General features: G+C 44.4%; 1 protein-coding gene across 5 annotated transcripts in view; it reads right to left on the bottom strand.

The window, feature by feature from the left end:
* The window catches only part of LOC122530369 (RNA-binding protein Musashi homolog Rbp6-like), a 501655-nt gene extending 484667 nt beyond the window's left edge, over positions 1–16988 (bottom strand). For all 5 annotated transcript variants that reach the window (XM_043657245.1, XM_043657244.1, XM_043657247.1 and 2 more), the window contains exon 1: positions 16905–16988. In XM_043657245.1, the coding sequence (XP_043513180.1) occupies positions 16905–16939 (35 nt within the window). In that variant the 5' untranslated portion in view covers positions 16940–16988. The remainder of the gene's footprint in view (positions 1–16904) is intronic.
* Positions 16989–17250: the final 262 nt, after the last annotated feature.

Genomic DNA, 17250 nt, shown 5'->3' with positions numbered 1-17250 from the left:
GAATATCACCAGCATTATCGAAGAAAATTCACTTCGCGGCGTAATTCGTACGAGAAGAAAAAGCAGAAGGTCGGTTCTCGAAAGGTTAATTCATGCTCCACTATGAATCTTGCGAAAGAAAAAAACGGGGGGAGGGGAAGGAAGAAGATAGCGAACGATGGTGCTTCATAAATCCCCGGAAACGCATCGCGGTACGCGCAAAAAGCTACAATCGTGTAATTTATCGCGGTGCCTAGGTACCTGGTGGAAGTGGCACTGGCCGAGGGAGAGAAAACGAGAAACCGCGGCCTGGCACGTTCGATGGCGCGAACACCCATTAAATTTCAGACAAACCAGTCCGCGTGATTTCCTTAATGACATTGCCGGTTGCGTTCGCGCACTCCACGCGTAACGACGCGGCACTCGTCGACTCGCTGATGTATTTTCAGAAAAACGGAGCGTTACGTAATCGAAGGATGCAAACAGACAAATTTTCAAATTCGCTCGACGAAAAGTCCAGTTTCGCTCAACTAGCTGCCGATCCCGAGTTAATCGAACCGAGTAGCAGTTCGATTCCAGTTTGTCTCGCTCTGCCGCGAAATTTTGTTTGCCCGGTCGTAGACACGCAGCATATTAATATCGCGCGTGCCTTTCTCTAAATATGAAACCGCGTGTGCAGGAACGCGGTCACAGGTGTAGCGCTCGGCGAAGCACCGCGCCACGGTATCGTCTTATTACGCCTGTTACGCTCCTCTAACCGCGGAATAATTGATCTCGAGGAATTTTACCACTCGATTAATCCGCCAGTGCCCGAGCCACTTCCGCGAAAGTTTTGGCCGGCTGTTCATGAAGACCGCGTTATTTCTGCCTCGGCAGTGATGCGCCGATTAGTAACCGTCTTGCCGCTGGTTCGAGGCATGAATCAGTTCCGCCGCGAAGATATGTATCCCACTCTTATTTCGCGTCTCGGCGATATTATCGATGTTTAATCATCGTGTGAAATATGCGATATTTTGTACCGTGAAATTACCGGAGGAAACGTTCGAGCACTTTATTACGTCGATACGCGAGCAATTTATAAAAGTAACGCCGGGGGAACGGAGCTTTCGAGAAGGAGCGCTAGCTGGAACTCCGTGCTAAACTAACTGATATGTCACGCTATGGAACGCTTGGTGATCGTAGCAATTTAATCTTGGGACTTTTTTCATTAACGCTCTTAATACTCAAGCAGTCGATCTTTCGATTTTTACATTTTACGTCTTACTTTCGGGACAGTAACTTTTCATGATGATGAAAATGTTTCTGTTGGAAGGCTCGTACGTGACTCGCCTCGCAGCACGAGATCATAGATAAATTATAAGATACGGAGAGAAGAAGGTTAATAAAAATGATTCTTCCAGATATAATCACGTAGCGTTTCTGTTCGTATACACAGAGAGTGGGATTCATCCGATTCTCTTTCTTTTCCTTGGGAGAGTCTATTAGGAAGGAAAGGAGAATAAAGTTGGGCCATTCAAATGGAATATCCACGGATACTCGAAGAGTCTTTCGCCGCGTTTCTATTCGCGAGATCCTTAATTTATAATTGGATTTGCGGCATTTTCCGCCTTAGCGAGATGTCGGGTATCGAGGTCGACCGGCTCCGTTCCAGATTTCCGGTTGAAAATAACCAATGGAATTGTCTCGCAGGTAGCTACACTCGAATTCGGCTTAATTAGTTCGGCCTTCGCCACTGCGACTAAATATCACAATCGTTTCCCGAATAATACACTATAAAATCCGAGAAAATCAACAGTCTCTGCTTCAGAATAGAAAGAAAAGAATTAACGCTAAGCAGTGTAACTAATTTCGGGAATAATTTTCACGAGACTAGAGTGTTTCATCCCGAGTTGCAGAAAAAAATCTATAAAACCTATTGAAAGTCAGACGATGCTACGGTATAGTTACAATTTTCAACGATAGACAACAACCCCCCCTTCGCAAAGTGTATCTCATGTTCTCATTTCAAAATGATCGTTTCCAAAAATGATCAGTCACTAAAATTGCCAGCGCAGAGAGTCGTACAACCCGCTAAAACAAAATATCTTCACGAACCTCTCCTGACGATTAAAACGAACGGCGAACAAGCGCGATTTCACCGTGTGTTATACAAATCCACCAACACGGCGCGTGACGGAAGAATTCACGCTGGAATCGCGTGTTGCCTCGATCGGCCGGGCGATTAACCGAGGTAAACTCTTAATTTCCGCAGGGCTAAATTTAACGGTCGATGCGTGCGTGCGTTATTAAACGGCGCATCTAGATGGGTACATCTGCGGCCTCGTCGAAGAATAAATGAGGGTGGACGAGGAAGCTCGGTTTCCAGGTATCGGTGCATCGGCTCTGACCGAGGTCGAGATAGCCAGGAAGACGGCCGTCACGTGTGTTGTGCTCGCCGGTGGTTGCGGAGGAGAACCGGGGGTTGCGGGACTCGAGAAGGGTGATTCGAGGAAGACGGAGGCGGGTTAATGCGAGGTCCGCGCGAGAGGACACCCGCTGCGCCCTGCGGGAGTTAACGCGGGAATCGCGTGTTCCCGCCGACGGAAACACGGAACACCGTCCGACGAAACGGGAGAAAGAGTCGAGCCAAGGAAAAAAACCCGCCGGCGTGCCGTGCCGATCTTCCGTGATTTCCGCTCCTCTGTCAGGCGATAGACTTTCGCGAAGTTTTTCCCCACCGATAGGACGCCGATAGGATGGTATCGATACGGTCACGCGTGCAGAGCGATGATTAATGGTCCTACGGATGAAACGATGATGTGTCATCGTGCGTTTGATACTTCCCGTGAGTGGTTTACGAAGAACACTATAATACAGTACCGGTCAAAAGTTGCATTTGCACTTTGTACTTGGGCAAAACGATTTTCGGCCAAAATTACAAAGACTTTAAAGTTATGTAAAACATACATGGATATTTATTATGGTTTTTTTTTTTGATAATTTTCGATTGTTACTTTAATCTCTTTTTTTTTTTAAATTTCAAAGTCGCATCAATCACTTGTATGGATTATTAGCGACTTGGAATCAAATCTTACAGCTTTGTTACGTATTAATTTCTACATATTTTTCACTGTACCGATTGAACACAAATTGCGCGTTCGTTTTCTACACACGACACTACGAACGTACTCTAACTAAGAAAAACTTTTGGCCGGTAGTGTAAGTGAAATTCCATATCTCTCATCGGTGAGGTAGCATTCCCTGGTTCATACTAGGCAGAATAATTGAACTGTCGGGTTGATAGGCTGATACTCCAAGACGTGACTCCTGCTCATTAAATAACCGCTCGAACAAGTTAAAGTTGCAAGGAATTAACAGTTTGAAATAGCAATCAGGTATGCAGGTGTCTGCTTTCAAGAAAGTTCGTATCCAATCCACGATCTGTTTGATAGGGCTAACCAATCTAGGAACCGTGATTAATTTCTTTCGAACGAGCGAGACTAAATAAAAATATAAATATCCAAGAAGGGCGTCGCGTTGGAGTAACAAGTGACAAGTTAAGTCAAGAAAGTCTGTCGGCGGATGGATCGTAAAGGATACTTTGACAGTGCAAAGGTATCGCGTCTGAAGGATCGGTTGTCAGAATCGTTGTTACGCGCACGAACAACAGATACCAAATTTATGACGTGCCGTTGCTGTCGCCGGTTATCTGAGAAGATTATCGTGGTCCGTGCAACCACCGGGGATATGACCGGCCTTGGGACTCCCGCTGGCCAGATAAGACTTCACGCTACGCTGATCGGCGCGTTCACGGACGAGAAGCCCGCACCATCGCAACCCGTGCCTTTCAGACACTCTGATAAATTACTCAACACCTTTCTCATCCATCGCTCGCGCGCTAGTTTCCACCGTGCGCAGTCCTATCGGCCGGAAAACCTTATAACCAGCCGCCTTCAACCTCGTTGCGGAAAACACGGAAGTAAGAAGATGCCGCGAGATACGAGGGAAATAGCAGATACATTACTTGGAATAATACACTTGTTACAAAGAAAATATCCCTCGAGCATTATTAATTCGATACGATTGTTTTATTAATTTCCATTAGAAAGAACGTAAAAGTAAAATTACAATTTAACATAAAATGTGAAAATTACAATTTAACATAAATTACTGCAGGCAATGAACCAGAAATACGACATTCGACGGTTAAAATATTTTTGTACATTTTGCCGAAAGACTAACCTATCGTATCTCTCGCAAATGTGACAACAAGAGGCAAACAACTTTCCCAACTTCCACCACTCTTAGCTCGCCATTTCGTGCCAAACGGACTTCAAAAAGGAACCGAGAAAGATGCTATCCGATGACAGAAACAACGAACGCAATCCGAACTATCGGCTAGCGAGTTTTCGCTACGGTGCCAACAGTATGAAGACGGAGGAGCGCGAATGGCACGTGGCGACGTTTTCATCGGGCGATCGGCCACCGGCGCGTGTCGCGGCAAAGGGTACAGAGAGAATAGGGAAGGAAGATCTATGATCTAGCAAGGACCTTAATAATCCCGATTCATAAAGCCTAGTATCCCCGGGCTCGATACGTTGGCGTCGACCACGAGTGCCCTGATAAAGAATGACGATCGTAAGGGAAGAAAGTTGCAGGCCGCTTATCGCCCAATAAATCCTACTTCAGCTACCCCGCCGCCACCCTATCCCTTCCCTTTCTCACGTTCCTTCTTCCAGTTCCCTTCTATTCCCTTCCGCTCCATCTCGTCTCGTTTTCAAGCACCGCCGCTGCAAAACCTGTGTAATTATCGCCGCTAAGTTCCAACTAAATTTTCCGCTAACGACGATTTACGATCGAATTAACAGATTGCCCGGCGGGCAGACGCCTCTATAGTTCGCCTCGCTCGCTTTTTCCTCGCGCGATTCCCCTTTCACGGGTCCGCAATCGTCTCTTTTCTCGCTTCCTTTCTCTACGTCCACATCGACGTTGTTCGACGTTTCGCGAAACTTTCGCCTCGAAATAAAGGCGGCACGGTCACGCGAATTAAGCTCCGATTCTCTCCGCAAGGGCGAGTCTTGTCTTCGTTCGTTGCGCGAGCGAAACGAAGGGATTTCTTCAAGGGCGATGGGATTAAGACTCTGCAAGTAAGACGGCAACGAGGCCTGTGATTGAAGCAATCGGAGAAACTATCGGTCGATTTTAAAATTGCTTTCTTGCTGACGGATGCCCGTCCCCTTCACTCCTCCGCGATTACTCCTGCCCCTCGTTCCGGTGAAGAGGTCGCGACTCGCGACTCTCAATCAACCGGCCCGATGAAAAGAACGAAATTCTTTTCGGAAGAGATTATGCGTCGGGTTCGTTAAGTTTGCCGGAGGAAGGAAGTTTCTTTAAATCTCGTTTAATTTTCGATGTTTGAAGTTTCTCTCAATTTCAATCTGAAGTTCTTACTTATTTCAATACTCGTTCGAGAATTTTTTTTTTCCACCGTGTTTCGATCCTCTATAACTGTCGCGCAACTTGGTATTATATTAATTAATCCATGCATTTATATTAATTAATGCAGTAATTGATCAATATGTCCATATTAATTAAGCTATTATCATGATTCATATTAATTATCCATATATATATATATATGCATACACACACATTTCAGAAATACTTATTTGCTTCACCATCATGTTTCATCAAACGATTCATTTATAATAATTATTCTAAATCGGAGTCACAGCAAATTAATAATCGTAACTGGAACGGATATATAGAACGGCAGATTACTCTCCGTTCTCTCGCAATGGAATTTAATCGAATTAGAAATTCCATTGAACATTTTGAAGGGGAGGAATCCCTTTGTTCCCTCTTGAAACTTGTTCTTGCTCGATTTTTTCCGATTCGAGTGCCGAAAAATCCCCGCCTCCCCTCCTTCTTTCGTCTCGATGGAACTCACGTTTGAAAGGTGGCCCTCGATGCTCTCTCAAAGAACAATTTCCCGACGATCCAATTTTTCGGATTGCTCTCGTTAACCGCGGCAGAAGCTCGCACGACCGAGCCTGTGGTCTCGGCGATCCGTCGGAAAAAAGAAAACCATCGCCGAAGAGGAAATTACCGCTCGAGCGGTAGCCTGTCCTCGTGCACGACGTTTCCAGGCCGCAACGATCGCGAGGAAGACGTAATTTCCAAGACGGCCTCCGATAAGGCGGCTAGCGTATAGACAACGGACAGGCAGCGTCGAGAAAAGGATGAAAGAAAATGAGAGAAAGAGAGAGAGAGAGAGAGAGAGAGAGAGAGAAAGTAAGACGAAAATAGGAGGCAGCAACCACATAACGGATACATCACGGTGAAATTGAGATTGGTTATCGAGGACTTGCAACCCGTCTCGAGGCCGATGGGAGGAGCGTGGCAAGCAACGCGGCGCGGCAAGGTGGCTCAAATCGGATAGTTTGTTCATTAGAGATATTTCCCGATCGCGAGAGGGCCGGTCGAGCGTGTTCAGCGTGTATTTGTCTTGATAAGTTCGAAGCAGGAAATGAGACTGTCGATAGGAGAACGCTTCGTTTCAGACAGCCCCCTCGTCGTTGTTGTATCTTACGGTCGTCTCATTCAGCCAAGGTGGTTTGGGAGGACAAACCCTCCCGCCTCCCGAGAAATGAGGATTTCGATTCATTTAACGGACGGAATAACGGTCGCTTGCAGGTACTTGAGAAGTACCGTTCTGGCACCGAAGTCGACTTCCTCCAGATGCCATTTACCATTCGATAGCCGACTATCAAGATCTCGTAGGCAATCGCGAAGACCAGAATCGATCGTAAAAGTCGCATAATTGCGATTTAGTAATTCCTGGAACCGCAGAACAACAAGATCATTGAGCAGCTGGGCGGATGAAGGCTTTGGCAATCGCCAGAGTCTCTCGAGATCTCGATTAAATAACAACCTCTCTCTCCCCCCCTCCCCCCTCCCCGAATCCTGGATAATTTCCAGTATTTCTGTAGCTCGATATAATCGTCGAATGAAAAACACCAGGGATGTTTTCCGCGAAGAAAACACGTTCTTACGTTACATCGACTGCGAAACTGAGGCTAAAGCTAACCGGAGGCTAAAGTTAACCATTATTGAATATCAAGGCGCCGAACGAGCTGCAACGCGAGCTGCCAATGCTACAGTCGCTTAAATTGCCACAAGGCGATCCGGCGTTGGTGGCTTTTGCATCTCAAAGACATGGCCCGGAAAGACCAGCTCGATCTCCTGGCAAACATTCGGCGCTCGGTGGAATATCGACGATCGAGCGGATAACGCGCGAAATGGTCCGCCAGAAAGGGGATGCGTCGTCGGATAGGAAGACGCGCGTGGTGTCAAAGACAGGGGAGTATCGATTCTCGAAGACCGATCGTCGGAAAGAGCCGGCAAAAGGTTTTCCGCGTGGCCCTCCGGTCCGGCTCAGGATCCGGTTTGACCTGGCACACACGCCGCCCATAGATCAAGCAGAACCCTTAGGTCCAAGCAACCTCCCGCGCCACGGGCTAACCATTAATTTACAACCCGCAGAGTAAGCCCGTGGCTCATCCCCTGCATACAGGATCCACGTCCCTTTGCGGCAAATATGAGCTACGACGTGGCACTGAGGGATTCAACTGCCCTTGTTCTCCACCGCCCTAGTCGACACCGTTTCTCTCCGTCTCGTCCATTCTGGCTTTGTCTCGTTCTCTCGTGTCTCCGGCTCGTTTATGTTCTTTTTTCTTTTTTCCAACTCCGGCCATCCAAACGGCTTCCGCCTGTCAGAGAAATTCCCCAGATCTCTCGGGGGGAAGAAATTTAAATCTATCAGGGACACATTCCGGTTAATATCGCGTAACGCGCTACAGATGGGCGAGAGGAGTAAGAGAAGGGGAGGGGCGCTTGTCCAAAAGTAATTGGACCATTTCCAGGGATACGTTCTTCCGCTCGTTCAAAGCACGGGTCATCTTATCCCGTGGCCGAACGATGTTCAACATCGTGGACCGTGTTTTAAAGCGATCAGCAGAGTGGATCCGACGGATGATGTCCGTTTGATTCTCGTCCCTTTCTCGTCTGATGCTCGCGAGCATGTTGCGCGACGTCTTTTGAGATATTTCGAAATTACGGACGGAAATCCGTCGGTAATTTAATTTGTCCAAAGATCGGTGTATAATTAAATTGACGAATTTAACTTTACGAAAGCTTTCGTTTCCAATGCCTCTGTTTAAAACCCACCTGGAAGAGGCCGATATTTCGAAAATTTTTAAACGATCACTTTTAATTTGATCACCGTACTCGATTTGTATAATGGATTTTGCGTAGATTACTTTTACACCGACGGAACAGTATGCAAATCCCTACGGAACTTTCAATGTTGATTAATCCTTGCAACAACTCTCTTTTTTTCCCACCCTCTCTTAATGAACAAAGTGAAACTCGTCGCCCAAGTGGATTAAAAGATTCGAACGTTCCGAAGAGCACAGTCACCGGGACCTCGGTGTGCCGGACCTCGCTGAACGTTAGAACGTTCGTCGAGCTTAAAACACGTCGGCGAATAAAGCGCTTTCAGAAAGGCGAAAGAATGGAATTCCTAATTGCCATTGGACTCCGGGGGTTATCCGGGCGAACATCGAACACGGAGGCGAATAGAGAACGAACGCGAGAGGAGAAAGGGAGGAGGGGAGAGGACGGGTGCCTGTACTTCGATTCTACGGGGGGGGGGGAGGGGGGGAGGCTTTATTTCGATATAATAAGCGGGTGTGAATAGGCCCGGCTGTTGCTTCTGCTTTATAACTCGGCGCAAGTAAGTCGTCCCTTGTTTCGTTTTGTTGTCCGGCTGCATCGTGGCCCTCTCTCTCTCTCTTTCTCTCTGCCTCTCGCCTCTTCGTTTTTCTCGCGTCTCTGTCTCGGTATTTCCCTCCGTTTACCAGCGTTCGCTCTCTCGTTCGTTCTCACGGGGAACGAAAGGAATGAATAATTAGAGAGAGAGTCGAGTCGAGTCGGACGGCAGAAAGTTTCTGGCCAATTAATTAAACGGGGGGAAGAGAGCAAGCGAGCAGAGAGTAACCGACGTTGGAGCAAACGGGACAGGATAATTTAAAGAGTCGCGCGACAATTTAACTGCGATTATCGCCGCTACAATCCCTCTAACAACATGGCCGTTATAGAAACGCGCCAATTAGCTGTGTAACCCGGCGTGATGAATTTCAGATACCGTAAAAGGCAATAGAACACCGAGATAAACGTTACCGAGGGGAGGATAATTCAATGCTGCGCGAGATGTCGTCGACGATTCCCCGGCTGTGTCTAAGGGCAAACTAATCTCGCACACCGTGAATATCGTGATTTTCTGCTTCTGCTTTGGGAACACATTTGGAAATCTATTGTCAATTGTAAACGTTTCGGAAGTGGAGAATCACTATTGGAATTGTTTTGAAAAATCCCCCGTGAATCGAATAGCTCAAAGTGGCGATCCGAATTTATTTTCGGTGATCGTTCTTTGGAACGCATGACGAAAGTGTGACAGCTTCCTTTCATTATAAATAGACCGCGGATATTTGCGGGCAATTTGATATTTTTGCAAATTCCATGCTAAGTGAATTCGTGTCACCCGTGTCACGTATTACAGCGAGAACTATATTTCGCACGTTTTACGCCCAAATATTCTTGGATGTTTGGGGCATCCAGTGTATTTTCGCGCTTCTAAGTTTTCATAGATGCATAAACATCCGCGGTCTAATTATAAATAACGCACCCGGTTTTATTATAAACTAAGATTCTATTATAAATAACGTACTACGCACATTTCTTTTATAAATAACGTACTATGCATGTCACTATAAATAATACACTACGCGTCCTATGATACATTTATTATCAGACTGCGATTTTATATTTTTATCCGTATAATTATAGCAATGGAATTTAAATGAAAAGTTGTTTCTTCCGTTAAATAATAAGCACCCTGCTTCGAATATGTCAGACGTGGATTTTTTAACATCAAATTTTATTAAAATTCATACTGCTTTCAACCCTCTATAAACTAAATTTTTCTTTTGACAGTAAAAATATTTATGCAACAGAAAACCGGCAAATATTAACTTTTAAATGCAAAATAACTTACAAAAATTTCATTCTAAGAAGTCATTTACAGCGTATAAAGCAAAAGTTGTCGACAATGGCGACAAATAATCTCTCTTACGAAGGAAAACAACGTAACAGGATGCTTTTATCATATTCTGTTTTCAAAGTGAAGCTAGACTCATCAGTTGATAATTGACGTGATATCAAAGTTAGCACGAAATACGCTGAATGTTTGTTAAAAAAAAATCTTGAGAAGCGACAGAAAATCGGTGACGATTTCGATTTCATGCTTGACAAACGTTAACGGGAAACACTTGTCTCGCGGACTCGTACCGACGACACCTAATATATCATCGGCTAATTTGCAACAGACGGACGGACGAAAACTCAAACTGGATCGTCTCGAATCGCAGCTGGAGATGTTGATTCCCGCTCTCGACGTTCTCCGTAGTTAACGTAATTCGCAGAGACGCGAAGAAGACGGCCTAGCTGGCTGCGAAGTAAGAACCGGATGCGACACGGTTTTCACGGTGACACAATGCCGCTGGTGAGCCGAAATGTCGTCAAATCATCGAGAAACGACCTGGCCAAGAGGCGGCCACTCGACGACGCTGTTGTCCTTCCGTTCGTTCGTTTTCAGTGTCAAACAATATGTCAAAGTGTCCAGGACTTAATTCCCCGGTTACGCGCGGCGAGTATCACAACACGATGGTTTCGGCGCGTCGAACATTCCTCCAGCTTGCATGTTTATACAGTGCTTTGATCACGAACCATTCGAGGATACATCAAAAGGAGGACCGGCTGTCTCCTATTCACACAGGAATAGCGTAAATCATGAAAGCGTGCCACTTCGTGGAACGCATTACCGTAAGTACACCATGACGAATGTAATGAATTATCAAGGCAACGGTGTCACTCTGGAATCTGCGATATTTCGAGCGTCTGTGTATCGTCGCAACGAGCGAGAGAGTCCTGCGCTGCAACAACGCGAATAAGCGAACAAGCGACTCCTTTAAGAGAAAATCTGCGACGAAGATGCGACGAGAGACACAGGGAGTATTAACACTGTCGCGTTCTTCGAGTCATTCCCGGTCAAAAGGCACATTGTTAAGAAATTTTTGTCATTTACAGAAACAGTGTCTATCTTTGAGAATGTTAAACGAGAGTGCAATTCGACGAGTTCGTGAGAAAAAGTTGTTTTGTAGCAGTGCGATGATAAATTCCATATACGTTTATAATTTAACTAAATAGGAGATGATGGCCATAGTCCCGTGTAAATCACGATAAGCGAGTATGAGTTCCGATCTCAGCATTCCAAAGATTCCAACTTGATGAGTAATGAATTCGACGAATAAATAAGGGAAACGGTTATTCTCCCACCAGTCACAGATTATGTTCCTTTGCATTTTTTCGCTTTTAATTTTCTTTTAATTTCACTCTTCTCTAGGAAAATGCGCGAAAGATTTACATTATTAATTTTTAAAACAGAAAATGTAATTGATTTTAAAAATTGTGACTATTAATTATTAATTAATCAAAGTGCCTTCGAATACGGCGATTCTAATGAGATGAAATAAAAGAAGAAATCGCTAACCGCTACGCCACGAAATTTCCTTCCAGCGTGAAACTGTATCCAGGATAAAATTACACGAAATCCTTTCCGACTATTTTCGAAAGTACGACCATTGCAAATTGTCGCAGAAATTTCGCGAAATTGCTGGAATCCACTTTCGAAAAGCACTTTGCACTTGAAATTCGACCGCTTCTCCCCTCGGTGCAAAGCCACCTGTGCCGGCTCGACACACCCTCTTCGTCGATCTCTCACCCCCTTCTTTCGACCCTCGTCGACGTCGTGGTCGTTGTCGTCCCCTCGTTTCCTCCACTTAAAAACCGGTAATTACGCTGATGCCGGCATTTAACGTTCGTAACCGGGCGCGCGTGGGTTTTCTGTTTGCCAGAACTTGCTCTCTCTGTAACTGTTGCTCGATCTCGCCGTTTCACAGGTGAAAATGTCCCTGTTTTCTCGCGTCTCGTGCATCGCAACGGGAAACTCGAATCTAGACGAGCTGCAGAGTCACAAGCGGAGTCGCAAGGTTACCGAGTCACGGCGCAACAATTTCACTTGGAAACTTAACCAGAACTTCGGACAATTTGCATCAGCTGCTGAGATACAATTAGAGGGGAACCGTGCAAATTGTACAGGGAATCTGAATTAACAGAAAGCAACTATCTCGCTGGGAGTTCAAAGAATAGTCGGGCGAACGGGGTTTCGTCAAATCTTTCGAACTGCTGGCTCTATTCTGTTCACCGTTGTTTACTTTTAATTTTAAAATATATCTCGTGTAATAACTTCTCAATAAAATTCCTTAATAACGAAATTGTTAATAAAATATTATTACTAGATATATTATTATTAGAAGCGAAATATCTTCGAAATATTCACGGAAATAATATCGTAATATTAACGATTACGCTAACATTACGCTAGAATGTAAACAAAACAAAAAAAAAAAAATAATCATAGAGAGTGCTGGGCCAGGTAAAATAATCGAATAAGCTCAAGGCGTGCGTTGTTTCTCGTGCGATAGTCACGCAAGACTACGTAATGAATACGTTAATGGGCCAATAAACGGCAGAAACCCACCCTGGTTTTGGGCAAAGTTCGCCCGAAAGCGAAGTAAAATGAAATTAAAGTCTCAAGAACCAAGAACCACTTGCGTAGGCATCGAAATCCCCAAGGATCACGAAACACGAAATTATCCTCAATCGTCAAGTATTGAAAGTTGTGCTAAAAGATTCAGACTTCGAAACCGATCGCGTGAAAATTTCCGAACGCTCGCGAACGTTGGCGACAAGCTTCTTCGCGAGAAAATCGCAAGAAGGATGTGTTCGTTCCGGGTGGTTCGATTATTTATAGACGTGCCAATCTTCGGCTTGTCAGTTACCCTAGCCTTTTCATATTTACCGGTGTTCCCAATGCGTGAAACACGGCGAGCACGTGGCAATGACGTCATCAATATCCGCGAGAGAACGCCGGAGATTATTTTGGCTTTTACGGCGTGAAGGCGAATATTCTGCCTCGGAGCAGAAAGTAAGGGAAACTTATTAAAACCATCGATAAATTCGCCGATGGCCTCTGTTGCCATTAACTTTAGAGATGGGATCAAGTCCAACACGTAGTTAAGAATGCGAAGCAGGTTCGATGTCTTTCGTTCTCTTGGAAATCAGAACTCATTTCTCTCTCTATGAAGGATTTAGGAGACACTTAAAAATCGGAACATGAAAATGATAACACTTGTACTGCGTGTCTGTGGTTCGTTTAAAATCGAGATTTCGATTTTCACACAATATGTGAATCAACGTGATTTTGGCTCTTTAAATGTGGAACTTTCTATAAACATATTTATATCGAAGCAATATGTATACGTTAACATATAATGTAATGTATAACGTTAGAAAACAGAGAACCTGCTTCGTTCAATTAAAAATCTCTGAAACGTGGATATATATATATATACATCTTAATCTTTTGAATGTTTAATCCGTACTTTAAAATAAGATTACAACAATATATTGCTATATATTCATCAAACATACCAAGAAGTGAACGAACATATACTAGCCATTTGGCACAAAAATTCTAAGTTCTAAAAGCTCTAAATAACTCCTCTCTCTCACTGAGGTTGATCGAACTTTAGAGAGAACCGCTCTAGCAACGGGCGCACCTCGGTGTTCCTCCATTCATAAATTTCGTCGGCTCGTTGACAACTGTACAGATTTACACTTTCCGCTTGATTCGTCGGAAAGTTTTTATTCGACAGGTGTACTCGCACGGGCCGCGTTTAATATTTCGCGACGAAACGTCGCGAGCGTCGAAAGTACATTTGTCAGTATCGCGACACGCGTGAACTGCAACTTATTCGCCATTTCTCGAATTAGAATACAAATTAGCTACGTAGCGAGAGGAGTGCGCGAGCGACTAAATTCGAAAATTATAGACACCTATGGTTTTCTGTTTGAATTCACTTGGCTAGTAAGGAAAAAGTCGATATCTCGCAAGTTTCAGATTCATCGAGATGAAACTCTCGTCGCGATGATGTAATGAAGTTTCTATTGTTTCGAGGAGAGTTGATCCTCAGGTGGCACAGCTGGCGATAACACGAAGGATCTATGGTTGTTTGGGATAAGTTACTCGATTTTGTTGCAAGCCTCACTTGCGTTTTATATTTCACGAAGTAAACGTTGACGACCTTCGTCAAGTAAAACATAAAATATGCCGCTGTTCAGAAGTTTGGAACTATTAATTTCATATTCTAAGCGTAAAATAGATAGATGAATTTTATCATTTTATCATCTTAGTTTTATCCTGAATTAAACTGAATTTTCGGTCGGTAATATACATATAATACGTACACGTTCTAACTCCCCCCTAAATTTCAACCCCCTTTTGCGTCACGTAGCTTCCTCATCAGCAAAACTCGCATTTCGAATTCAATCGAATTTCCACCCATCGGTCGACCCGATTTCGTCGTTTCCACTTTCCCGAAATATTTCTGCAACAATTACAACTGACAATTCACGTTCACAATAGCTGAGAAAAAAGCCAGTTTCATTAGCAAAGGACGTATGCTATATACAGGGTGTATAAAAAGGTTGGGACCAAACTTAGACTACGTGTTGGTGTTCAAAAATTTATGGACAAAATTCGTCTTACAATTCGTTGTACAGAATCGTATACGTATTACAAATTATACTCGATAAGATTATTGCATGATGTCTCGTTGGAAACACACTGTCAAATGTGGTTTCAACATGATGGTGTCTCGCCACATTTTGAAAATTACGTGAATTTCTTAATAGACAATTCCCTTAACGTTGGATCGGTCGTTGGCCTCCTAGGTCACCTGACATTTTGGGAATGTATTCAAAATGCATTTACTATTATTTCCAATACAAATGGAACATTTGAAAGAGTTCGACAATCACTAATTCGACAAATGGAAGCTTGCATTCACAATCATAAATATCTTTAAAAGCTTATACCTTTTCAATAAAGCATTTTCGGACATGAGTTTATCTGAACTTTTCTCATCTATTTGAACTCGGTAACGCGTAGTTTAAGTTTGGTCCCAACCATTTTGGACATCCTGTACATTGTACATATGTTGGTGGGTCGGAAATATCTTGCAAAAATTGGCAATCGAATTTCGAGACGGGCAGTGATAACCTATTTTCGGCCTCGGTCGGACGGTGTTTGCGATAATGTCCCGCGATAGATACGGGAAAGGGATAACGGGCACGAAATCCGCGTGCGCGCAGATGCAGCCGCGTGGGCTATCTGGTGCAGCGGGCGGCGAGTTGGTAAGTGCGATGCATCTGCGGTAGATAGCGAAAGGAAATAATGGGCGCCTGGGATCGGTTGGCGCGGCTCGCCGGCAGGTAAAGCTAGGCACTCTCGCGTTCGTTGTCACATTTATCTGGCTGATAAGTCTATTCTTGGATGGTAGGCGCATCTGGGCCTACCATCTTCGAATACGTGGCGCGTGCTGCATGCCTATAAGCGTACGTGTCATTATTAATGCTACTGTGCAACCGCGTTGCCGAAATAGAGTTTGCACGCGCGCGATACGCTCCCAACCAGGCGCTGGTCTCGCGCCGTCCTCGAGAGACTATGTAAGCGAAAGAAGCGGCTATCAGTTGAAATTATCGGTTCGGCCTTGCCCGCGATCGCTAGCGCCGGCTAGATTCTTTGAAGATTAATCTGGACGCGTGGATACTTACGCAGATTTATATTTTCTCGTGGAAATAATTAAAGAAACAGGATCGTTTACTTTCGGAACTTCTTCGCGCGTTTCGCTGAGAGATAAGAATAACTCTGTTCTCTCTTTCTTTTTCTTTTTTGAATAAGTAAGTTGATCAAAGTTTACAATCAATTAAGAACAAAACATTTATTCCATTTGAAATCTAAATCACGTACGTCAAAATTTTCAGCGGCACTGTTCGCGATCGTGAAATAATATAGCGCGCGGAAGAAAGTTAGACAAAGCAATTACTGTTTCAATGGCCTGAATTGATGTTAAAACTGCCGTTAAACTATATAGGAATTCCAGAAAATTTCTGTGAAAAATTAAAGTCTTCAGTAGTTCTAACGTTGAACATCTCCGACACCAAAGTTCCAATTATATACTCGCATCGTTGTACCACTTAAATCTTCGCAACGTTGTTCATTTTAAATCATCGCCGGATATTACTCGTATATCAACAAGTTTCGTGACAGTCTCTTTTCAATCATTCGCGAAACGGCGCAACCGATCGTTATCCCGTGCTGTAAATCCGCAGAAGCATCAACCTGTGCCTGGCATTCTGCTCATGACTGCTATGACGACGGTCGTTATCGCGGCTAATGACCGATCCGATGGCCTCCGAGTCGTTCCTAACGAATACCGATATTATATATACTCGTGGCCTATTTAATCCGAGCGGCGATTAGCATAACGCGCTAACGGAATGGAACGGACCGCTCTCGGCTTTGCATGTCCGCGATTGAAAGGAAACGCGAGCACGCGAACGCAGAACTCTGCGCCGCTGCTAATAAACAGTCCGAAGAGTCCACGGTCGGTCGTCAAACGCCCCCGTAACTCAGGATCTTGGAGTTCCATAAAACTACTGGCGTCGAGATAAGCGATCGCGAACACTCGTATCGGTGGTAAAAGCCCGGATGCTCCCTCGACTCTTATCGCGACGCATAAAGATGCGGAAGAAAGAGGGAAGAGTTTTTCGTTGGTAAATTCGTGACGCAGTTGGTAAGAAGTATTTTTTTTTTTTTTAGGGTACATTGAAGTATTTTGCGGATATAAGTCTTGCCATACCTTGATCGCCGCGTGGTGGGATCTTTCATGACCATGACTTCTGTGATGTCCCCGTACTTGGTGAAGTACTCTCTAAGGCTCTCTGAAATCATAAAACGAAACCGTTGATTTCTTACTTTTTGCATCTGCGATGGGTTCGACGACAATGTATTAAGGTGTAATAAAATTCGCTGAATGGGGCGGTCAGAGGAGGATCGTTTTATGGATTTATTGTCGAATGAAACGTATCTGGAATATTTTCAGCCCTGAACAAAAATAAAACGTTGCAAAGAAATGGAAACTGTTGTACATTTAGGGTACATTCTAGTAAGATTTCAAGAAAAATAATTCTTTGAGTAAATAAATA

Source organism: Frieseomelitta varia, unplaced genomic scaffold (genome assembly GCF_011392965.1).
Source record: "Frieseomelitta varia isolate USP_RPSP 00005682 unplaced genomic scaffold, Fvar_1.2 scaffold_34, whole genome shotgun sequence".
In the NCBI taxonomy this organism is placed as follows: Eukaryota; Metazoa; Arthropoda; class Insecta; order Hymenoptera; family Apidae; genus Frieseomelitta; species Frieseomelitta varia.
This window is presented reverse-complemented; position numbering and strand designations above follow the sequence as displayed.